The sequence below is a fragment of the Poromitra crassiceps genome (assembly GCF_964638095.1).
Source record: "Poromitra crassiceps genome assembly, chromosome: 3".
Classification (NCBI taxonomy): domain Eukaryota; kingdom Metazoa; phylum Chordata; class Actinopteri; order Beryciformes; family Melamphaidae; genus Poromitra; species Poromitra crassiceps.
Window position 1 is genome coordinate 33,844,795 of NC_139625.1, and position 25,921 is coordinate 33,870,715.

The following is a 25,921-nucleotide window of genomic DNA, read 5'->3' on the forward strand; positions in this document are numbered from 1 at the left end:
CGAGCGGGAGGATTTAAAAAACAGGAAAGGCTGTGTGACTGTGGAGAAAGGCAGAGCTCCAGCCTCCATGGCTCCAGCCCAGACAAAACACTGAATGTGCTATTCACCATGGCCACATGTGGAAAAGTACAGCAATGTTTTGGCTGCATCTTGAACATCTGGTTCCCCACACCTTATTTTACATCAAGCCAAGCACTTTTCAATGACTTTCCAGGTCCTATTCCTATTCAAATTCAAGGCCCCAACATGGCGTAGTTTGAGACATGGATCAAGGTTAATTACGGTTACAATCAGGGTTGCCACTCTTTTGTAATGGTAGATTTCAAGCACTTTTCAAGGACAAATTATTTCAAAATGTCAGGCCTATGATACATAGATATTATTCACATACCAGTCTCATAAGTCCTCTAATGCAAATGTGTTTCCAGTCATGCTTACACATCAGAATGAATCACTTAACAAACTCAAAGCAATCTTGAAACCTTCAGCATTCTTAAGTGCTTTAAAGCAGTCGTTCTCAAATGGAGGTCCGGGACCCCCAGGGTTCCTTGAGGGGGTCCCCAGCCAAAAGGGGGTAATTTATTTTCGCTATAATTCCATTCATAAGCAACACAATGACTATTTTGGTCATGGATTTTACACAGTTTATGTAATAAAACATCTAAAATCATCAATCTTATCATATGGGGGACCGTGGGACAAAATCCTATCAAATGGGGGTCTGTGGTCTAATTTTCATCAGTTTAGGGGTCCTTCATGTGAAAAAATTTGAGAACCACTGCTCTAAAGACCTAGGCGACAAGCAAAGACAGCGCGGAGTGATACTGTAGATAAGAAAAGTTTATCAAACTTGGACCAGCAACCCTATACAACACTTAATTTTTATGAGAACTAACAGGTTTAAAGAAACTCACAATAAAAAATAGGGGGGTTGAATGTGTGAACACTTCTCAACCGTGCCGTTACAGTGATGTCAGACTAGTAATGTTCAGTACAAAAACAAACAAAAACTAAAATTTCTATTCTTGTATACTTTCAATGACCCATATATATTTTCAAAAATGTTCAAGGCTTTAACCCTCCCAACCCCCTCTCCTCAAATGTTCAAGTATTTGAAGGACAGGGTATATGCAGCAATCCTCAGGTTAAATTCAAGACTTTTTCAAGACCCCATCGCCACTTCGAGCTGTGACCGATTACATCAGTGACACACCTTTAACTAACACTTACTATACATTTTGAGTTTGAGATTGCAAAACTAAACGATGTTAGTTTGCCATAACTTCTATGCACTGTATCAATACAACAGAATTCAGATAGGCCGGGAAGGAATCAAGCTCAAGAGAATAAATTGAGTGACTAACCCAAAGGCAAGGTTTATTTAAACTTAAAAAAATATATATAAAGTATATTTATAACAATAACATGCTCACTCACTCACTCACACAAGTTTCCCTGAGGATCAATCTGGTGCACTCTGAGAGCTACCTACCCCCAGGTATTTTCACATGATCAAATCTGGCCCCCATTCAAAAAGGTTTGGACACCCTTGCCATATACAGTCTCATATCACAATATTGATATAAAATCGATATATTGCCCACCCGTAATATTGAGTGCCAGAATCAACCTCCCAATGATGCAATTTGCAGAAAAAGATTCGATTTAATTTATTATCAATCACTGCTTTCAACGTCTTTCTGATATAAATGTTTTATTTTTACAACCAGATCACCCTATTGTTTTATTTTTACAACCAGATCACCCTATTAAACAAACAGCGTCGTGACTCAATAACGTTACTTGGCAGAAGGTCCCTCGTACTGAGCACGTCCTCGTCAAACTGACGGTGAAAAATGTTTGCTGTCACAAAATAAAAATCGTTTGACGTCTTATTTGAGGGAGTGTAATTATGTTATCGATCACATTTGCTACATGTTGCTCTTTGAAGTCGCGATGTTTGTCAGCCCCCTTCGCCAGTTCGCCTCCGCACTTTTAAACATTGTTTAATTACAGACGGGCTAATGTCCATCCCTGTCAGCAACGTAACGTAAGCAAAATAACTCCATATTTCGGTCTCTGGACCGGACAAGACCGCATCGGCCGCATGCGCTCACAGCAGCCATGTTTGTTGTGTGGAAGCAAGCACTGAATGAGTGATGGAGAGGAGGGGGGGGGGGGGACACCCACGACACACCCACACGGACACACTGTCACATGCATGTAACGTTACATTATTTCTTTTAAAAGCACACACATTATTTTTAACTCAGTGTAAATGAACGTCATGAAAACACATCTATTCACATCGAAAAAATAACACATTGAAAGGGTCTTGAATTTGAAATCCACCTAAGACTTTAATACTTTTCAAGGGTCTCGATTTTCCCTAAATTGAATTCCCAACTTTCAAGACTTTTCACACCCCGCGGATACCCTGAAGCAGAGGTTCTAAAATGTTTTTCAGCCAAGGACCCCTTACAAGATAGAAAATATACCGGGGACCCCCTCATTCTGATTTTGGGCTAAGCTTAATTGTTTCCACGGTAACATGCTTCACTTTTAAATTGATAGGTTTGTTAGATTAGAATGTAATCCATGAACCATTTTAGATTTAAAGCATACGATATTTTCATTGAACTATGAAGCTTTTGCAACAACAACAAAAAAGGTTTTATTTTCATTTTCCTGAAAACTTTTCACAGACCCCCTGGCAAAGTGCCCCGGACCCCCATTTGAGAACTACTGCCCTGAAGGACCCGTGGGAGCCCTGCTGCCAATAAATCCATATCATAATCAAAATACTGAAATGCTTATGACTCACTTTAGCGGGGGCTTCCTATCTGGAGGAGAGCACAGGGAGAACATGCAAACTCCACACAGAAAGGCCCTTTTTGACGAGCCCACCTGGGCCGTAGGCACTGAGGACATGGGAATGGGGACACATTCTCAGCGCCCACAGCGTCCCAGGCTGCTGGAATCGAACCCAGGATCTTCCTGCTGCGAGGCGACAGCTCTACCACTGCTCCACCGTCACGTGCCCCAATGCTTATGACTCACTAGCCGGAAAAAGAAACTACAGCACAGTCAAACGCACAACAGATCTTTATTTCAGCATCTTCCCCTGAGCCTGTACCAAAATACAAAACCAGCCCAGTCATAACAAACTGACAACACTTGAACACAGCTCTGCAGAAGGGGGAAGACCATTTTCTCTGAAATTAAAGGGATTCAAAGCAAAACAAGGCATTTTCTACCAAGTCAAAAGCCTTACACTTGCTGACCTGCAGCATTTGGAAAAAAAACTCTCAATGCAAAGTTAACAGTCAGGTTGTTTGCTTTGGCATCTTCTGATCAAGACAAAAATGATTGAGTATTGCAACTGACCAGGCCAGAAAAAGAAAAGAAAAGAAAGCACTGTATCAATCCTATACATTTTCTAAGTTGTCTTTTAAAATATCCAATTGTATAATGACATTTGCATCATGGGCAGTCATGGCAGGGAAAGCATTCCAACAAATTGCCAAACAATGGGGTGCAATAGGCTAAAATTCATTAAAAAAAATCCAATATAAAAAGTAACATAAAAAAAGGGGGGGGGGGCACCTCACCATTTCAAGGTATTTAAATTTAAGTGCGTAAATAACAGTGGAACATGACAAATAAAAAATGCTAATGAAAAATAGTAAAATGTGTCCAGTGAGGAGACTTCTTCAGACTTGGCAGTGTTGATTGGTTAAACTTGGCAGTGTTGATTGGTTAAAGACGGAAGACGTATTGCAATCTGGCAGTGACTTGACGGTGCGTTCGCCAACATAATAAAACAGTAGAAAACAGCCAGTAGGTCCAAGTGGTTTCAAAATGATCAAATCTGTCCGCTGCATAGGGAACCACTTCCTGTTGTTCCCTCTTATTTGCATAAATAGCTAACTTTGCTATAGTTCTATGAAACACTGGGACTTTGCAAAACCGCCAAGGCGCCAACTCTCCATAATCCCAAAGAGACTTCCTGGCTGGCGGGGCGGCGGAGGGGAAGGGGGGGCAGTGTGTTTCGGGGGGAGGCAGTGTGGTTTAGTGGTTACCGGGGACCGGCCGCTCATAGCTTCTTCAGGCGGCTGTACAGGTCTCTCTTGCTGCGCTCGCCGGCCCAGGTGCGACTCTTAAGACGGAACTTCCTCAGGTCCTCCTTGAAATCTTCATCAAGCATGGGCCGGTATGACTCGGGTTCACATTGAGACTGCAGGGAAGAATGAGACAGATTCAAACTACTGAACAACAAGATGGGTTCAAACAACTACACTACAAATTGTTAAAGTAGGCAACTGAAGTACATTTTTACAGACTGGCTGCTCTATATAATATATAGAGCAGTGGTTCCCAACCTTAGGGTTGCGACCCTAAGTGGGGTTGCCTGAAATGTATTTTTTTCTTCTTTTTTTACACCACACACAATTTAATACTACCAAAGATAATTAGGGTCACTTGCAATTATTATTATTTATTTATTTTAAGTTTAAAGTGATCATCTCTAAGATTTCAGTGTTGTTCTCTTGGGTGACACCTATGGCGATGTGTGGTACTTGCAGGTAAGACTCAGTGTTGCATTATGTGACATCACTAATGTCACATAATGTCACAACTGCAAAGGCTTCCATCAATGGACCATAGCCTCAATCAACATTGTGAGTGACTTCTTTTTTTTAATTAAAATCTCTTAGATTATAACTTTAAATCAGGATTCTGAGAATAAAGTCAGAATTCTGAGATTAAAGTCAGAATTCGAAGTTACTGTCCGAATTTTGAGATTAAAGTCAGAATTCTGCGGGGGAAAAGAAGCATACTATGTGACATCACTGACGGTGTCACTGCTGATCGATGGTGTACCAGAATTTGAATGTCTCAGGTCCCTAGATTTTTGTGATGTCAAAATAGGGTCACAAGCCAAAAAAGGTAGGGAACCCCTGATATAGAGCAACCAGTCTGTAAAGATGTTTATCATTTTAGAGTAGAATATGCTAGGGCTGGGCGATATATCGAATATACTCGATGTAGCGCGGCTTGTGCCACGTGAGATGTAGAAATGACTATATCGCGAACATTCGAGTATAATTGAACTTAAGCCGCCGGCATGACTCGCTTCACGTTTCCTCTTGTCAGCTCTCCCTCTCAAGGGAGAGCTCTGTCACACTCAGGAAGGGAGGGGGAATCACATGGATACGTCAAACGCGTCAGACACACCCGTCCCCGGCAGCAACCAACCCAAGCAGCTGGCGAAACCTGGCCGCCTCCAGTGTGGCTGTTGACCGTTTCAAATTATAACAAAACAACCACTATTGCAATTTGCAATACATGTCCCGCAAGGTTTCTGAGATTAGGGGAAAGTCTGAGCTGGCGTTACGCTAAACCAAACGTGGGGAGGAGGCAGCGGATTTGTTTGGCGTTAACGTTAGCTGTTGTAGTGGCTAACGGTAGCTAGCTGGTTGTGGCTACCTAGTTCAGCAGGCAGCGGTCCACAAGCTTGTTGTGACCAAAATCCCCGCATTTAAAGCACTTCATACTCCCAGAGCTGGCGTAAACCATAGAGCATAGAGAACCTCATGCATTACTCAAAATGAAACGTCCAGGGTTTGTGTCTCCAAAAGCACGTTGCAAGGCAAGGTAACGTGAAGCTAACGTAGCTAGCTGCGGGGCAGTCATGATCTATAAGGAAAACGAATGCGCACATTTAGCCTACATAAAAGTCAACATCACATACGTGTCTTTTCTTTAATCTAGAGGCATCATTTTTCAGTCAAAAGTGAAACGACACAGATATGATGGCGTATAGTGAGGCTTTCCATGCCTCACTATAGAACTGGCCCCAATGCAAAAAAAAATCAATTATTGTAATCTGTTAGTAGGTTACATTACATAGAATATTTTTACTCACTGACTTTTTCATGTATACACAAGACTTTACAAAATGGTTGGTCATGGAAATATGGTTTAAAGTCATGGAAATCCATTGGTCAAAATGTGTATGAACCCTGAACGGTTAAATTGAGCATTTATGAGAGATTTCAAAAATATCGAGATATATATCGTGTATCGCGATATAGCCAAAAAAACATTGCGATATTCTTTAGAGGCCATATCGCCCAGCCCTAGAATATGCTGACTTTGTCTTGGCATAAAAATCTAAAGCTTCTGATACAACGCCGGGAAGTCAGTGAGCGTCTGTGGCCCTAGGTTTTTGCAGGGTGTCCCGCACCGTTGGCTCTACTCAACAGCTTCTTCGGATTACCGTATTCAGCATGTTGAATCTGCGTCAGGGCCGTGGGTGACAGAAATCACTCCGATTGGCTGGTCAGCTAACAAGCAAATCAACTTTTTAGCCCTGACACAGGCCAAGTGCGACTTTTTGGCCCTGACACAGGCGACACAACCGTCGACTTTCAGTGCCGCTAGTTCTTTGACGTGGGATTGGTGTTTGCGCCTTATACACACAGCTAGGCCTGTCAATCAAGATGTGATCAGAACCAAAATTAACCAGCAACCTTTCCACTAATAGGCAGCCTCCCTAATCATGCTGTAGCACAACGAAGCCAGAAAGTACAACAATACAGAAAGTTTTACTGTCGTGGCTTTTGTGGAAGCAAGACTAATGGTAGCTGGTCGAAGCTGATGTACTAAATGGAAAATAAATAAATAAATCAAATTTGAAACACAAACCTTAAAATGAGGGAAGAATTCTTTGTATCCTCCCTTGAGGATGTAGAGTTCAGGGTAGTGGAGGTTGGGATAGTCATTCATGGCGCGGTCCCTCTCCCTGACGAAGCGGCACATGCGTGGGCCGCGCTCCGAGGAGAACTCGCAGTGGAAGACGATGAGGACGCGTCTGTCCGGGGAGGACGGCGTGATGGCTACTCTGAGGAGGTAGTCTTCCACCTGCTCCTCCTGGTGCAGGTTCAGAGCTCCCTGAGACAACAACAGCAGCTACTTTACTCACAATGTACAGAGGTTATCTGATGGCATTGGCGCACAGGAAAAAAAAAGAATTTTGTCAACACTCTGCATCCTAAAAAATGTCTAAATGCCCTTTTAGAAGCATTTCCATCCTGCCAAGACATTTCTGCAGGAGACTGTCAGACTGTGATTTTACACCTCCATGCTATACTATTCACCTTATGTAGCCCAGCTCACTTGACCCAGTTGTGTTATGACTTCCTGTTCAAAACACAGTCTGTTTTACCTGGTCACTAGTACTGTACTGTCACAGGAAGTGTAAACACAATAGGAAGTAGGGATGCAGGGGTTAACCGGTTTGACTATTAACCGCGATTTAAAACGTCACGGTTATATAACCGCAGAGGCTCCGCTACACCGAGTGTTTTGTTTCACAACAGTCCGTCAGTTTAAACTCCCATGCGGCGCAGACGGCGCTGGAAGGAGAGGAACCTGTCTCTCTCGCTTCGTTTCCGCACGGACTATTTAGCGGAGGCACCAAACACAGGCAGCTGCCATGTCTCCCAGTAGTAGCCAGTCTGCCTAGCCATGGATGCCAGCCCAACATAAATGTTGCAATACATGTCCCGCAAGGTTTCTGAGATTAGGGGAAAGTCTGAGCTGGTGTTACGTTAAACCAAACGTGGGGAAGAGGCAGCGGATTTGTTTAGCGTTAACATACAGTCATTGACGTTAACGTTAGCTGTTGTGGCTAATGTTAGCTAGCTGGCCATAGCCTAGCGTACATAGTTCCTCAAGCTCGTTGTGACCAAACATCCCCGCATTTAAAGCACTTCATGCTCCCAGCGCTGGCCTAAACCATAGAGAACCTCATGCTTTACACGAAAAGAAACATCAAGGGTTTGTGTCAACTCCAAAAGCAACCCGCTAACGTTACATGTAGGCCTAATAACGTGAAGCTAACGTAGCTAGCTGCTTGGCAGTCATGATCTGACTGAGACAAGGAAAACAAATGCGCACATTTACATAACAAACACCAGTCAACACCACAGAGTGTCCTTTCTTTAATCCAGAGGGAGCATTTTCCAGTAAAAAGTGAAACGACACATGATGGCTTATAGTGAGGCTTTCCATGCCTGCCCCATCATCACTTCAATAGAACTGACCCCAATGCAAAATTCATTTCAGACGGCACATTTAGTTGCCAGTAACATGCCAAGAGTCTAAGTTACTATGCCTTTTGTGTTTTTTTCTGCAGACTAAGCAGCTATAGGCTTTCGCTTCTATAAAATAATAATAAAATATTTTTTGTATTATATATATATATATTATATATATATTATATCAGAAATGTTGTTTGTTTTATGTTCACAATAGTGATGTCAGTTAGATTTGATTAGGTCAGAGCCATGGAATATTAAATCATCCATCTTTGCTCACTACATCTGCCCTTTCTTCTTTTTTTAATCCCAGGTGTGCATAAAATACAGGTTAAGAACTTATTTTTTTAAATACAAAAATGTGAAAAAAGTAACAATAGTATGTTTAACGTATCGGTTATTGGCCAGGAGAATATTTATCGGTTAGCGTAGGCCTATACTATCGGCTGTAAAAATCCATATCGTGCATTAGTATTCCGGAAGGCAGCAACTGTTAAGATTGTGGGGGAAATACAATAAAACCTCTATTTAGAGAATGCTCATGTGATTTTTATACGTCCATAACAATAATCGTGAAACCGTGATAATCGTGGTTTTTTCTCAGACTATAATCGTGGATCAAAAAAAATAATCGTTGCATCCCTAATAGGAAGTAACTGGCTGACCCGTGTTGGAACATAAGGTGAATATAGCCGGATATGTTAGCAGACGCTCACCTTGATGTGTCCGCCCTCAAACTCGTAGGGGTAGCGACAGTCGATCACAATGAGGCGCTCGACGAGCTGACTGAACTGTCCGCTCAGAGCTGCCACCATCTGACGAGCACAGAGGGGACACTTTAATGTCATGTTTGAAATACTGCAATTCATTAAGGTGCCAATGCAGAATATATACAGCAGAATATATACAGCAGAATAGCGAGACTCTACTCACCATTTCTGGGGTAATGTACTTGAGGTCCTGATGTTTACCGCCCACTGTGGGGAGTATGGAAGCGCTGTCATCACTGTCCAACAGCTTCTCAATCTCCATCTGACAGACGGGCTGAGGGTCTGGCTTGGACCTCTGGAGCAGAGAGCAGCCCTGGATAAAGAAGAGAAATTACTTTTTAAATAGCCAACATGACACAACTCAGTAACCCCAATAATTAGATGTTCTCTGTACCAGGGACGGACATTTTTTTATGAATACAAACTACCATGGGCCATACTTTACTAGAAAGCTTGAATAATACAACAACAAACTAGGTTAGACCACCGACTTATTTTACTATACATCCTGGAACATGGCAATAATGGTGTTAGCATTCTCCATCCACATACTATTTAACGTTAGCATTGGAGCTAATGCTTTTGTAAGAAACATTACGTGATTAATAAGATATTTTGGTGATGTACTGTACCTCAGCCTGCCAGCTTTCAAACAAACATCGTCAGGCTAATCTGAATTGAATCTAGCTAAAAGCAAAGAGAAGTGCGGTGCATTGTTTGGAGGGTAGGAAGTGAAATGCTGCTGCTGCATTTTCTTTTCAAAATCACCTGCCATAGCAGTTAGTCTTTAACCCCTGTGCACGCAAATACTTCTGATGAGTAAGGGGGAGAAAATGTTGGGAATCTGGCTTTTGTCTGTGTTTTGCCTCAATTTTTTTGTATTTGGACGGACTATTAATTTGCCATATGCCCAAATTCACAGCTCTGTTAATGGGGAAAAAAGGGAAATGCATCATCTTAGTTGTGTGTGCTGATCAGAGATGTGATTAAAGGGTTAGGTGGGCCCCGGAAGATTTTCATATTTCAAAGTGGGCCCCGGCATTCACAATTAAGAAGCTGGAATCAGAGAATTTAGACTTGTCATTTTCTCTTAAAATTGTACTCAAAACGATTAATCGATTATCAAAATAGTTGTCAATTTTCTGTCGATCGACTAATCGATTATTCGTGGGAGCTCTAGCCCTGGCATTATCAAGTTTGGGAACCCCTGCTCTATACATCTTGCCTACCTTTAAAATATCACTTTAAGGACCACAATGGAAACAAGCCCTTGGGCTTTATTGTGTTTTATTCCTTTTGATAAATATTGTTTTGTTGTACCGTCTTGCACAATTCTGCTTTTATTGAATCAATAAAGATATCAATCAATCAATCAATCACTTGAAATATATTTCTCCTTCACTGGCTTAGGGTTAGCTACACAAGACTAAACAAGCAGCTGCTGACTCTGACACAAGCAAAACTGGATATTAGGCATAATTTGCTTGCTGATAATTGGGGACAAAATTAAGTGATCTCTGCATACAGTCAAAAACACGAGATTTGTCTTTTTTTTTGCCAGACCCCATAATGTGGAAGGTCCGACATTGTGCCCAAGGGCGGCCATTCTGGCCTGAGTCGACGCAGTGAGTGAGAGTAAACATGTGCTATATTATATAGCATTTTAACATCAATAAAATCAATACCACATTTGGCGGGATCACAAACCAGCAACAATAATAGCACAAACCTTGGCGGAGGTCTGTGCTCTCCGAGTGCCCTTCTAGTTTGTTACAGTAATTATGACGCTTTCACAATTAAATTGACATATTGATGTTTAAAATGCTCCACATAACATGTTTCAGCTCACTGTTCAATTACTTTAGTGAGCAAGTATGCAGGTAGGACTGACCTTCCAGGGAGATCCAGGGTTTTGCTCCAGGGTGCTGACTTCTGTTCCTGCCACGCTGCGGCGTCTCTTTACCCTGACTGGAGTGTTTTCATCACTGGGGCATTCAGGACGCTTGGCCGGGGGACGGGACACTGGGCTGGGCATGGACGGGGAGCGGAAGAGGCTCCGCGGACGACAGCGGATCACAGGCTGATGAAGAGGGGGGAAATGCAGTTCAATGTAATGGCCTCATTTACATTTTAGGCCTTCAGGTGACACCCTTATGCAAAGCGACTAACAATTAGAATGATATCTGAATAATGCAGGCAGCAAGTAACATAAAGCCTAATGTTTCAAAGCCTGCTAGGGTAAAGACTTGGGATGAAGGAGACAACTATGTAGACAACTGTCTACAATTACTATCACGGATCAAGCTGCTGAAGTTTCATTCCTTTGCTCTAAAATAAAAAGTATATTTGCCCTGCCTGGGACAAATCTTCACAATAGACACCTTGTTACTTACAGAATCTTGTCCTGTGTTGTCGGACACCAGTGGGGCGGTGAGCAAGCTGGCCATTCCTAAAGGCATCCCAGAGTGGTTCTGTGGGTTGTCATCCAGCACGTCGAGGAAGCCGTCGTCCTCGTCATCGTCCAGAGAGCAGGTGAGGGAGGAACGTCTCAGAAACATGGGGCTGTCGTCAGAAAACTCCATCGGCTGCATGGGAGGTGGGGAGAGCTGGACAGGGAGAAAACACAAGCCGGTTGGACCCAAACAAAACCACCTTCTGGACCCGGGTCACAACTTTGTGACCCTTTGAGATTTTCTCCCCAATTGACTGTGCTTTGCCCCTGCTGTCCCAGTCGTTGCTCCACCCCCTCTGCCAATCTAGGAAGAGTTGTAGACTGGCACATGCTTCCTCCGATACCCGACAGCTGGCAGATGGTAGCGCGTGGGAGGATCACGCTATTCCCCCCAGTTCCTCTCCCCCTGAACAGGCGCCCCAATCGACCAGAGGACAGGAGGCATTAGTGCAGTGACCAGGACTCATAATAACCCCGTGTGAGTATGTACTGCAGTGATACTCAACTTGCGGCCCGCGAATTGCAAAAAAACAAACAAACATGCAAGATACCCGCTGAATAAGTGTCCAAATGTTCATGTCACTCTGGCCAATACTCCACTTCTGTTATAGCATTTCAGTCTGGAATATGGAATATCTTTCAAATAATCTATAATTTAGCTGCTAAATTGTCAAATACTGCCGTCTGCTCGCTACCCAGGCCCTTATGCATGTACTTAACCTAACTACCTTAACCTAACTAACTATCCGGTGTGCACAACATTGTAAGACTAAACTCCGGCTGACACCCCAAAAACCTACAATGTGCTACAGAAAAATGTATATTGTTTGTTTATTAACTGGCCCCTGGCCTTCTATCATTTCACGAAAGTGGGCCCCGGGCAAAGCAAGTTGAGTATCCCTGATGTACTGTGTTGCTTCCTAATTTGCAAAAAAGAAAAGAAAAAAAAGTATTGTACATTTATTGTACTTGGTGATCAAATGTGATTCTTATTCCTCCCTGTGAAGGCAGGTGTTGACGTACCATGAGGGCCGGTGCTGAGTTTGGGCGGGGGGCAAATGCTGAGTCCCCGCTTTTGAAGGAGCGCATGCGGCACCGCGACACCGGCTTGGTTGGTTTTTTGAATTCAAAGCCCTCCTGTAAACAAAAAGATATTAACAGTGAGTGAAAGCTTGAGCCTTTACCTGCAAGGCTGAAGTCGCTTGATTTTTGTGGATAACCACACTGCTGCAAAATAATCAACTCCTCATAACTAAAAGGCCACCAATCTGCTTCCCTTTTGCATATTTTGTCCCTACCTACCCGTTTCATCTCTACCGACCATTGAATTAGCAACAGAAAGAATACTTCTTCCTGTCATTCTGGTTAATCTCCTTTGAACAATCTCCTTTTGGCTGACACTGAATTTTAACATTTGCTTTGTGCGTCAAAGGATAAAACTCAGAAATTGGACTCCTGAGAGTAGGAGTGTAATTTCTGAGTTTTATCCTTTTTTTTAAGTGTTAAGGCAAGCCAAATGATGCCTTTGCCATGGCAACACATCAACTTTCAGAGCCTCTATTGTAGCAATTGGTTGGCTGCATGACAACACGTTTAAAAAGTTCTACGGCAGCCATGAAAACAGGCAAATGTCCATTAAAGAATGTAGATTCAAAATAAATAAAAAATATTTCTGATTCTAAAATTATATGGAAAATCACCTCCTAATCGATTTGTTCGACCAAAGACACACACTGACCTCTGGCATGTTCTCCTTGTTGTCCTGTCCAGAGGTGGAGGCAGGTATTTGGGAAGGCCGTCGCCCAAATATTCCATAGCGGTGAGAATCTTTTTCCTGCCCCTTCAGATCTGGGCTGAATCCCAGGAGCTCGACCTGGGAACAAGGAGCAGCCAGTCACAACACTATACCACCCGTCTGGTGGCGGTGGTTTACATTAGATGTTTTCAACTAATTCGTCAAAAATGGTTCTCGAGACAAAATCTTGTTCTGCAACGCAGTCGCAAGTTTATGTTATTTTTTACTTTAATTTGCAACTTATAAACCAACTGGGTTCTTAATCTAAATGACAAAACTCCCTGTTTTTCTGATTTCTGTTTTTAACCCTTCGAGGGAAATTTGAGATAGGGGATGTTTTGAATGAGTTTTGATAGCCTAATTAGAAAAACATCTGGCCAAATTGTTACAGTATCAATCAGCCTTGAACATCAACCAATAAGCACAGGGAAGGGAACACACTGCTGTAAACAACTTAAGATGTCACAAATCAACTTACTGGTAATGAGTTGATTCTTCGAATTGGCATTTTCCTATAATTGGGAGATCAGAGAGGGAGGAATTCTAATATCAGCACACAACAATCAATATGCATACAACCAGGCTCATTTATTCTGGGGAGTAAAATACTCTCTGGAGAGCAATATAATTCAAATAATGACGAGAGGTGACAAGCATTACTGAATGATTATTAGGTTATTGACTGCGATGCAATACTGGATACTGTGGATAGTGACTTACTCGTTCACAACTTTGCTCGACTGTTCAATGGCCTTTTCAAAACTGTAAAGGGAAAAGACCCGTCATTAGTAAACATAGGTGGAAAAGGGGTTGAAATATACAGAATTCAACATAATACATAGAAATAAGTGGAGCCAATAAAACATGCTGAGCAAAGAGACTGCAAGGCCACCATTGCCATAAGCGCACGACATGTGCACCCATAAACTACAGGAGACAATAAGAACCTGGAGCTCTATTGAGAAAGTGAGAGGAACGGTTGGGCGAGAGGAAGTTGAGTGCATGCATAAAGCCAAGAGGTGGTCTTTGCATTGGAGCGATGCCCACCTGTATGCTAAACAAGTGGAGAGGAGAGCGCGGAAGGGAGGGGAGGGTGGGAGGAGAGGCGATGCAGAGATCAGCTAATCTCTTATCTACCATATGCCTGCTCCTGGACCCGACGCCGCCGCAACCCCTCTTTTGCAAGAGCCCTTTGTTTGTGGAAGGGGGAGTGTGTCTCATTCACTGGAGACCAGAGGGAGGGGGTCCGTTTTTCTCTGGTAAAGAGTAGGGGGGGCACCCCCATTTCAATAGCTGTGACACAGAAAGAACTCCAGCCCCCTTCTCCCCCATTGAAATAACAGTGCATAGGAAGAGTGTGCCAAAAACTAGAGGGGGTGGGCTATCATTAAACCAAAGAACAGGGCATCCCCCCATCCTGAAAAACTCCTAGCAACCCAACAGCTGTAGGGGCTGAATGAGGTCTCCAGGAGGACCAAACGTTGCTGCAAAGGAACTCACACTTCAGATGTGGGCAGATGTCTGGCTCAGAGACTTGCCCAACCGAGGATTAAAATGGCCACCCAAGATTAGACAGCTGAAGACAATTGACTAGCAAACTGCTCAACAGTGTTGATAACACAACACAACTACTTGGGCTGTAGCTAATGGGGATCCAAATAAAACTTGAAACTTGGGCAAAGTTTCATTTATTTTTGCCTGGCATTAGGTGCTCCAGCAAAAGTCGTTGTGGAACTGATTGAATGAAATCATATCTGTGCCATGTTGGGCAATGCAGTGTGAATGATTCATTTCACACTAGTGCATGTGATGGCCTGCCTTGCACACTGAATTTTCCATTGGTGTTTTATCTAATAAATTGACTGATCACATAATAAGCCCATTGTAAAAGACCAGCATGACTTGTGACGCTCAATAACTTGAAAAACAAAGAAAGTCAAGCATCTATACCTCAGCTGCTAATCTGCTTAAGGAAAATGAGTGAAGGCATCATTTTAAGGCTAACGGTAGAAACAATAATCCCATAACCCGGCAGATGAGAAGGGTGCTTGGCTCAGCTGAACCCAAGCGCAGGGTGGGGGGTTATGGGTGGGTGGAGTGGGGGTGGGGTACAGTACAGCAGAGGGGCACAGCCTCACAAACCGATTGATTGGAACAGACAAGAGTGTAACTTACGTGTCTTCAAAATCGTCATCATCCATGGGGCTTGGGAGATCCATGCCAAGACCTGAATGAAGAGATTTTTTAAATCATTGATCAAGTACTGTACTACTACTAGAGCTGCAACGATTAGTCGATCAACAGAACTTAATGGCCAATTACTTTTTATAATCAATCATTTAGACTTGCTCCAGTAGGTAACATTACTATCTTTCATTATGAATTTGGTTGTAGGTCTGACAAAAAACAACCAATCAGGGTAGAACAGAACTAGCCAACCACAGCACACAAACAAGGGTCAGTCAGGTTCTACTGTACTCTCTGCTATGTTGCGCTTATACCGGCACGGTGCCTTTCTCACATGCAGGCATTAGACCACATACCGGTCATTTTGCGGTACAAAGCGCATGTGGGAAAAGGGCTCATGGTTAACATGCCATTGATGTTTAAAACTGCTTACTGAAGCTTTAAGAAGGAAAAAAAATAACTAAAATTATCTTGTTCCAGCTTGTGAATATTTTCTGCTTTCTTCAGTCTATGACAGTAAGCTGATTATCTTTGGGTTTTGGGCTGTTGGTCAGGACAAAAGAGGCCTTCTTCTTGGGCTTTGGTGAAAAAAGTTATTGACATTTTTCACCATTTTATAGAGCAAACAACTAATCGATTAGTTGAGAGAAAAAATGAAAATAATCTGTAGTTGCAGCCCCAACTACTACAACATAGCAAACTATGGGGCAAAGTGGGGAATCGGCACAAACTATACTGGATGGTAGGGCTAGCAGGTAGGCTAACCTCATAACACATACTGTAACACCTAACATCAATTTTCCACAGACAGTATTTTAATAATTCAGGGGAGGGGGGCTCACCAGCATCAGATGAGGCGTCAGAGGCAAAGGAGGGAATCTTCACAAGGGGTCCATGCCTTTTCCTTTTCGGGGTATCAGAGCGCCTGTGGAAAGCAAGCAAAAAAAAACATTAGCAGACAATTCAGAGACTGAACATTAAGCGGTAATGCAACTTTAAGCATGCGAACCGCCATAAAACTCCCAAAAGAAGAAGACTAAACATTAACCGCAAAGTTGGAAGAAACGACGCAGGATTTTGTCCCGCAAATGAGGAATCCGCGCCAACCAGCTAGCTAGTTTAGGCAATACAGATATACAAAACTGCCATTACCCTCCGAGGACAGCTAGACTGTTCATGTTAAGAGCCAGGTTGGTGACAGGAGACAGCACCGCAGCGGGTCCAGGGGAGAAGTGGCTCTTGATGCCATGCAGGGTCTTTGTGCTCATCTCGGGCAGCGACAGCGGGGCGAGCCCGTGGATGGCCTCGGGCCTCCTCTTCAACACAGCGCGGATGGGGCTGGTGTTCCCAAAACGCAGATCGGATTCCATTGTTTAGTGACCCAATTCGTACAGCTCCTGCAAGTCTTTTAGTGCGTAGTGGTGGATGTAGTTTAAAAAATGCAATGTTCTGGTTGTAGCAAGACGGTCCAAACTTCAAGCTAACGTAACCCGGAAGCTAAGGTTCACCAGTTAGCCAAGAAAACCGCTACACATCCCACAATAAATACGATGCGAAACACCGACGTGAGTCGTTAGTCGATGATTCCGTGTGCAGGAAACCCTTTATTCAGTCTTGCTAAAATATGCTAACTGGCTACAGCCACACCATTGTTTGCTTGTGTCAGAGAGCTGCAGCATACACAGCCTGTGTCCTCCCTCTCTGACAACCCCTGCGCTCTGAGAACACACATAGAGCCTCAGCTATACTATTTATGTTCGAAAATAGCAGCTAACGAGCGGCAATCTTTTGGCCAATCGCAGCAGTTGTTACATCCAGTCGTCGAATCAGAGCGCCCTGACGTGTGTCTCTTGTCCTCTCGCGGGATGGGGAGGATGTGATCATGTGTACTGCAAAATGTATGGCAAGCAAAATGTCTATCTGATCCGCCTTGTTCTCACCCATGGTTCTCACGATACAGTCTTAATGGTTCTCACCCGTTCTCACAGTCTGACCTCTGAGCTGCATGTTTTATAAAGAGTGTATTTAGATTTTAATTTTGCTAAATGTTTCACTGCTCACACAATATCAGATTCACAAATAAAGATGATATAACTTGTTATTTACTTATTTTATCAACTGAGTAAGTGAAATCAACACTCCCTGATTATTTCATAAATGCACAGTAGCCTAGTTTAGGATCACAGATGCTTACTGGCACAAAAATCCCCTGCACTTCGAAGGAAAGATACATTATTATCTTATATAATGAAACACATGCTTTGTGATGTATTTTAAGTAACAGCCTCATTGGTTAGTTACACACCAGCCAAAAGAGACTTCAATGGATGAAATCATCAACCTCTAAAATCCCCATTTAACCACTCCCTTCATATTATGAACCGGTTTAATGATGTAGCCTATAATTAGACTACCATTCTTAATATTAGACAGATATTCATACAATAGCTATAATATTGTAGCACAGGGCAGGCTATAGATGCATTTGTCTTCAAATTGTAAGTCACCATATGTTGTTGTTGTTGTTGTTGTTGTTGTTGTTGTTGTTGTTTTTGTTGTTACGTGTAAATGTCCAGCTTTGGTTTTTCAAAATGAAAGCAAGACTGTTTACCTGATGCAATTGGCAACCCACTTACATGAATGCATGTGTGCTAAAATGGTAAACTCTGCTCGAAGCAAGTGGTTATAGAATAACCAATGTGGGAAAAGCAATCAAAGTAAAGCAATCAATGACAAGTTGCAACATACGCACTAGGGTTGGGATGATATGCTAATCTCACGATACGATTAGCCTACATAGCCTACACGATGTGGGGTTGATTCGATACAACAATACAATGTAATAAATAAAAGTTCCGTGACAACAAAGTCTGGCTGTGCAGAATTATTTATTTCTGAGCCACAAATCTTTCTAGCGATGGCATTGGCTGCAGAATGTAAACAACAATTTGACAAAAATGTTAAATAATAATGTGCAAATGAGAGACACAGAGTAGTCTCGGCTCCCAGATGTTTGGTGAGCGGCGCTAACAAGCGGATAGAGACTGAGAACTGAGTCTAGACACAGAGGGCTGATGATGCACCTTTATCATGAAAGTGGTGATAGAAAGCCTGATGTGTGTCTCAACTGTGGTCTTCAGAGAAGAACCGCACATGCACCCTGGACGTGGGGCTGCTGGTAGGAACCTTGATGGGACAGTTTATCACCAGTGTTTTCTCTGTGGCTGTGGTGGCAACCAGAGCTGAGGGCCACCTGGAGGGCCTCAACCTGGCCTGGGATAGTCTCGCCGGCCAGCCTCCTCTCCCTTCCGGGAGAGGAGTCTGGCAGCGCTGGTCACCATTCTGGAATTGGGATGGGCGGCTCTTAGTGGCAGTGCCCTTGGAAAATAGTTTTCAACAATCCAACGTGCCATTTTCAGCATGTAGCAACGAGCTAGCGTGTAGGTTAAACTTTCTGTCGTTAGCTTGCTAGCTAGTTAGCGTTGTTGTTTTCACTGTTGCGCAGGGGACTATTTACAGCGACACACAGGGAGGAGGGAGCGGAAGCCACTCTGATTGACATGGTCGGAGCCAATGACAGAGCCTGTAAGCGGGGAGCGCAGAACGGAAATCCGGCAGCGTCTGAAATGGACGCCTCCAATGGGAGAGCAGGGGAGGGCTTATGCCAGCAGCCTGTTTCCGTGCAGCCAGACTCTTCTCACGGAAGGGAGGGGAGGCTGGCCAGCGAGACTAGGCCTGGGATAGCCTTACCAGGCCCATATGCTGCTGAGATGTCACTTACGTGACTGGTTGTGCATAGCCTTTCTGATTTCTAACTTATAGTGCCACAGTGTTACCACAAACTGTGACTCTTTACTTGCAAAGTTATCAGCAGACAAGACAAATAGCATAAACCTGCACATAAACCACAGTTTGATTATGTTTCTTCCTGTCACATCCTCTCTCATCTTTGCAGCCATGTAAAGCACATTGCAGGCCCGCTGTCTGCATGTGTCATGGCAACCAAACTCTTCTGCCTCCCCCACAAAGAGCGACACAGACGTTCACTTTTCACCACTGCATGGGTGGGGTGAAATACGGAAAGCCTGTGAGAACCTCTCCTCTCTCTCTCTCTCTCTCTGACACACACACACACACACACACACACACACACACACACACACACCTCTCAGAAATTATGTTAAGTTTATGAATGTTTGGAGGCTGTGGAATGCAGTATGTATGCATGGACTTTTTTCCAATATATTATTATTTATTTTTTTCAGAGCACAAAAGAAACAAAAACCATGTCCATCAGCCACAGCTGAAAAGAAGATGGAGAGGGGGACTTCCATTCCTTCAGAATGAGTTTCTTGGCGATTGTCGTATGCATGTAAGGTCAATTGTACTTGTTGGGGCTGCAGGCTCTCTTTTTTTGGCATAATATTCAGGTTTGCTGTTGCTGCTTGCTTGTGTGGTTTATGTGGTTTAACTTACACTTTCCACAATCTGTGTCTCTTCCCTAGGTGGAAAATATAACTTAAACTGCCTGAAATCAATTAAAATAGAGTGGAAACAATCTCACAAATATAGATTTTTGGCCTTTGTTCCTTTGAAGAGGGATACAAAACAAAATGTCCCCTGAGACAGTGACGCACATTCAAAGCATGAAGAAAAGCTATGAAGAAACAATGTTATGGTCTGCTTGGATTTCAAAGCAATCAATTTCATCGCACTTGTGGAATAAGCCTATGACCAAATAGACTGCTTCTCTGGAGTGCTGGAGTCAGCTCAGGCCGAAGAAATGTAATTAGGTTTGGGTTCAATTAAGTTTCACTCTCCTAAAGTTGGACTACACAATTGAGAATCCATGCCTATTTAGCACTTTACAAGTGTGGAACAGCTCTTTTGTTTGTGAATGTCACATTGCTGACCAGTGGACCAACACCTGCCTATAACTAGTTCAACCAGACTGCTGCTGTGCAACTGACAAAACCAGGCAGTTCTGAGGTTTGTGACTCTCAATGTTTGTTCAAGCTACAGTCTGATTCTTTCTTTCTTTCTCCCCTCCACTAGAACATGCTTCCTCCGATACATGTGTGTCACCATGCTGCTTCTTTTCACCTAACAGCAGCAGGATGTAGCGCGTCCGCGAACAGACTGACTAGAGGATGAACTAGTACAACGACCAGGACACATACCCTTAATCCACCTTCCCACCCACAGACACGGCCGGGCCAATTGGCCTGTATGGCTGGCCGACCAAGCCGGAGGCAACACAGGGGCTCGAACTTGTGACTCTCATGTTGGTAGGCAGGGAATCTACCGCTGCACTAGCCGGGGGCCCCACATTCTGATTCTTACAAAATGTTTCCAGAATAACTCCACAGGTTTTCTCGGTGTGCCATTATCATCGCAAAGCTTAACTCTGAATCAGGCAACACTCATTTGATGTCATTGTGATTTTAGTTCATACTCTCTCACTTTGGTCTGAGTCTAAAGCTTAAGCAAATTTTTTAGCAAATTTACACTTGTGAACGGGGGATGTAATGTTTGGAATGTGAAATAACCGCTGTTCAAGTATCCCCGTGATTGGCATCACGCATCCAAATGAAGCTTCACAAACTTCTCTGTTAAGGTAGGAGCAGAGGCCCGGGACTCCTGGCTCCCCACCCCGCGTCTGAAAGGACAAGACAAAGGGGCAGAGAGAGGCGGTGAGTCGCCTCCCCACACCTTCTGTTCCCACCAAACCTGCAAGCCCCTCCACCGACCAAACCTGCAAGCCCCCCAACCAAGAGACAATAATATCCTTTCTATACAGACATGCACACATAGATACAGAAATATTAAGAGCTGCTGCTTTTATGTTTTACCCTATGTTCTTTCTATGTGCTACATTACAGCTTTTATGTTATCTTTATCTTATATATTATGATCAGGTTGTTTCCTTTTTATTACATTTCTAAGTACTTTGTAACTTGAGGTATACAGTGTAGGACGAATCAGCGTGACGTCACAACAACAACAAATCCCCCAGAAATACAGAAGCCCGCAGCAGTTAACTAGTATGAGTTGTGCCCAAACAAACGTTAATATCGCAAAAACTATACATGACATCGTGCAGAGGCAGAGACTCCAAGGGAGGGAGAGTTATCACATAGCCTATACCAGACACACTCTCTCTCTCTCTAGAGTCTGCTCTCTCTCTCTCTCTCTCTCTCTCACACACACACACACACACACACACACACACACACACACACACACACACACACACACACATGCACCAAGGAGTTGCCCAGTGCATTCTTGTAGGCAGGGGCGTCGTAATGAGGGGGAAGGGGGGGGGGGGGGGGGGGAGTGCCCTCAAGAAGCCTGGAATGCATGCATGCCTATGCATAGGGCCCCACATTTTGTGCTACACCCCTGTTTGTAGGGTAAAGCTCGTTTCTCAAGGTTATTAGTTATTTGCTGTGTCTCTTCACCACTCCCATCCAGATTTTCCCACCTGGTTCAGGTTTCAACAGGGTGACCTACATGTAAGTTTAGGCTGCTGCTGTTGAAAGCATATCATACCACAACAGTGTGTTCCATACACACACCAGTGCCATGACCTCTGCAAAAATGACTGCATGACAACTGATGTTTTTCTAAGCTATTATGGACATTTTAGTACACAGAGACTGCCACAAGTCAATATTATGCCAATATATAAACTTGGCCATTTCCAACAATGAAAAAACTCTCCACTGAAACCCAAACTAATGAGTCTCTTTTAGTGTTAGCAGCTCTTTAAGGCAGGGAGACCATATTCAATGATGGTAGGGGAAACTTTGGGGGAAACAAAGTATTCATTCACAAAATTACCAGAGAACAATTTGATAAATGGAAAGAGTAAAGAAAATAAAACTTGACTTCTGGCTTTATAGACAGGGTTCCCATGGTCATGGAAGACCTGGAAAAGCATTGGAATTTCAAAATCTCATTTTCCAGGGCAGGCATGGAAAAGCCATTGAATTAGTCAAATCCATGAAAGTTTCAAAAAAGTCATGGAACTGTGTTGTGTGTAATCACACTGGACACATAGGACAAACCTCTTTCATTGTATTTCAGTGATCATTGTATTCTATTTTAATATTTTTATGGAAAATTCATATTTCTTTAATGTGACGCAGTGACTCTAAAACACTCAAATCCACTATGAGGTGTGTCCTATTTGTCCAGTGTAGTAATAATTAATGTTATTGATTCAGAGTCACCCCCTCATATTAAATTACAATTCTATTATGGACCTTTGAAAAGTCATGGAAAGGTTTTGAAATTGTATCCATGAAAATGTGTGGGAATAACCTGCATCATTTTGGACGTGGATGATATCTGATATTTCATTACATGCAGGCAATATCTGATCAATCTCTCTCTCTCATATACATATATATATCCTCATGGCTTGTCAGTGAATGCTGTGAGTCAAAGGAGAATAGTTCAGGGGCTAGTGATTGAAGTGATTACACTCTTAGCATTTGCATTTGTCTTATGTGGAGATGTTTAGTTGCAGCAGCATTAACATTGACACTAATTCAACAGTTCATTAGCACAGGACGAGTCAGCGGCAGCTAGTCAGTGGGCAGTCTTGCCAGATCTCATGAGAGAAACAAGCATTCAGGTTTATGGAAACAAGCCCAAAATAATGGGGTTGTGTGGATCTTGCAGCTGCAACTGGACAAACCATCAAAAACATCTGCTTGACAACAAGGGAGCAAGCCCAAATAAGCAATAGAAACAAGCCCCCAAAAAATGCAACCCGCGACTACCAAGTGACTTTACAGAAAAACAAGCCCAAAGTCACTTAAAATAAGCAGACTTGGCAACGCTGCCGGTGGGTCCAGAGCAGCCAGACTGTCACGTGCAGAGGAGACAGTTTACACATGCATGCACACACACACACACACACACACACACACACACACACACACACACACACACACACACACACACACACACACACACACACACACACACACACACACACACACACGCAGACGACACCCTATACTCTACTCATTAGCTTGACAAAAAATGTCTCAGAACCTCATTCCATAGTGTGTAATCACATGTCTTCTGCACGGCGTGATCTACTGCTCTTAAGATGCTCTCAGCTATTTGGCCTCGTTCCCAGGAAAATAAGTGCTCATCCACGGCCCACATGGTTGATTTATTCAAAAATGTATTCCAATATTCAAAAGAGCCAGTTTCACAAATTCATCAGCTAAATGTTTTTTTTTCTGCAACAAAGCGGAAAGACAAACTCGCCAACCACAGTCAAAACCAGAATCTGGCTTGGGGTAAGTCTTTATTTTCCTAAAAGTGGTCTGGATCTGGACCTCTCAACCCATCCAACCCAATATCAGACTATTGTGTTTCATTGTTTCACAAAATGAGAGCACAAACCTTTCATACAGTGTTCATATATACTGTAAATTCTGAGTTTAAAGTGAAAGTGATAATCTCTAAGATTTCAGTTTTGTTCTCTTGAGTGTAGGGGTGTCACAATATATCGTCCCACGAAATTTCGCGATAGTAAAACGTCACGATATGTATCGTTGAGATGAAATCTCATATCGTGAAAAAAAAAAAAAAAAATTTTTTTTTTTTTTTTTTTTCTTCAAAAATAGACAAAGAAACGTCTTTGTTTGTTGAAGTTCAATGTGTGGAAAGCAGTTCAGTTGAACAAGTCTCTGAAGAGACACATGAGAAGTTATACAGGAGAGAAACCATTCAATTGAGTTTCTGGCAAAACTGTTTACTTCACAGGAAAAACTGAAGATGCATAAAAAATAGACTAAGAAAAGTCTTGTTGTTTGAGTTTGAAGAAAAACTGAAGATGCATAATGAGAATTTATACTGCTGAGAAACCTTTTAGTTCAAAGTAAATCTAAGTGACGGTGTAACTCATTCTATTTCAAGATAAGCCTTATCTCCAATCTCATGTTTTTTCTAGTTGTTATTGTAATAACAATTTCCCACAACAGCATGTTTTGTATTTGTGCATTTCAAATAAAATACTACTTTTCCAGTCATATATTGTCATTATTCAAGTTTAAAAAAATATTGTTAAAATCGTATCGTATCGTATCGTTATCGTGAACCCAGTATCGTGATACGTATCGTATCGTGAACTGAGTGTATCGTGACACCCCTACTTGAGTGACACCTATGGCGATGAGTGGTAATTGCAGGTAAGATCCAAACTGTCCATAGAGAGCCGCAGGAATGAGTCCGGAAAACATCGATGCTAACACTCGGTTCTTCACTGTTTTCGCCTATGGGATTTTTGAATGGGTTTTTGGCGCGACGCTTCAAATGAGGTCTGTGATTAACACAAGCTTATTCAAATGCGAACCAGTGTTCAGCAGGATAATCTTCACACATGACATGAGGACCAATTTTATGAGTTTTTAAGCTTTTACGTGCCGTTAAAAGGGCGGCTAGCTAGCAAACGGCTAAATGAGACTACACTGTTGAGTCGACGGGGATATTATACGTCAATAACGTCATCACTTCAAAGGACGAACACGGAAATTATCTTTCCCTCACCTGGTTCAGCCCGGGGTAATCAGGGGTAATCATCAGCAGCGCACACATCAACAACACTCGGAACACGGTAGTTGTACGGTTGGGAGAAAAAGCAGTGCCGAATGAAACTGCTGTTTTGCGGAAAAGTAAAGCGCTGAAAATTGTCAAAATAGAGCGTGCATGTACACAGATATCAATTTGTTTAGGTGGGCGTTGTTTTAGGTGGCTAAATTACATTTTAGTTGTTGACCCCACGTACTTACAGAGAAAAGGCTGGTTTGGCTGCTGCTCTGAGTGCCGGGTCTCGTTCCACAATGCGCCCAGCCTCCAGAACACTGTACCTAATTAAGTTAGTGTATCGAACTAGCTGATAGGACCCCACTTCAAACAAACCCTTTAAGATTAGACTGTTGTGATGTCATTATTCACCTTTTCTCACTTACCTCCATGTCACCTCTCCCTCCCTGCCCGGGTTGTAGTGGGCTCATTTATCATATGAAACTAGAAGATCTAATCTAAGGCATCCATTGATACCAACCAAGACATGCTAGTTTGTCAGCAAGGGGGGTAAATACCGCTCCAAACTTAGACAAAATTTTGGAAAGGGAAAAACGGGCATGGCCATATTCAAAGGGGTCCCTTGACCTGTCACCTCAAGATATCTGAATAATAATGGGTTCTATTGGTACCCCAGTCTCCCTTTACAGACATGCCCACTTTATGCTAATCCATTTTATTCTTCCAAAAAATGCATGCATTATAAATGTGTTATTTTTGCCTATTCTGAATATTTCTGCATATAGGACCCCTAAACAATATTGGAATTGCAGAAATTGAGTGTGACTGGAAAGCTGAGAGTCTTGTAAATTAAATTAGCCCAATTGTATTCATGTGTGATGATGTTAGTCCACATCATCTACATTGTGTCTTGTGTCTGGTATGTGTGTGTTGAGGCTCTACTTTAGCAATACAGTCATGTAAATCGGTGGTATTTATTGCCATAGTAAATTTCACTTTGTATGTGTGTGTGTGGGGGGGGGCACTTCAAGTCTGGGTC

General features: G+C 42.8%; 1 protein-coding gene across 1 annotated transcript; it reads right to left on the bottom strand.

Annotated features, from left to right (window-relative positions):
- Positions 1–3,087: 3,087 nt before the first annotated feature.
- On the bottom strand, positions 3,088–17,007 carry cdc25b (cell division cycle 25B). Its single transcript, XM_083633354.1, has 13 exons — positions 16,462–17,007; positions 16,152–16,234; positions 15,298–15,349; positions 13,843–13,884; positions 13,601–13,634; positions 13,066–13,200; positions 12,351–12,464; positions 11,269–11,481; positions 10,767–10,955; positions 9,039–9,188; positions 8,822–8,920; positions 6,712–6,957; positions 3,088–4,237 (listed from the first exon to the last, which is right to left on the bottom strand). Exons 1-13 carry the CDS (start codon positions 16,677–16,679, stop codon positions 4,097–4,099), a joined length of 1,716 nt encoding a protein of 571 aa, XP_083489480.1. The 5' UTR covers positions 16,680–17,007; the 3' UTR covers positions 3,088–4,096.
- Between the last annotated feature and the right edge of the window lie 8,914 nt (positions 17,008–25,921).

What these genes read in the sequence shown, in the direction of transcription:
- cdc25b (XM_083633354.1), bottom strand. Translation starts at nt 16,679, where the DNA reads ATGGAATCCGATCTGCGTTTTGGGAACACCAGCCCCATCCGCGCTGTG. An exon ending in GATGACGATTTTGAAGACAC is followed by an intron (nt 13,885 to 15,297) that starts GTAAGTTACACT and finishes TTCCCTTTACAG; the next exon opens with TTTTGAAAAGGCCATTGAAC. An exon ending in AATTCTTCCCTCATTTTAAG is followed by an intron (nt 4,238 to 6,711) that starts GTTTGTGTTTCA and finishes TCTTCCCTGCAG; the next exon opens with TCTCAATGTGAACCCGAGTC.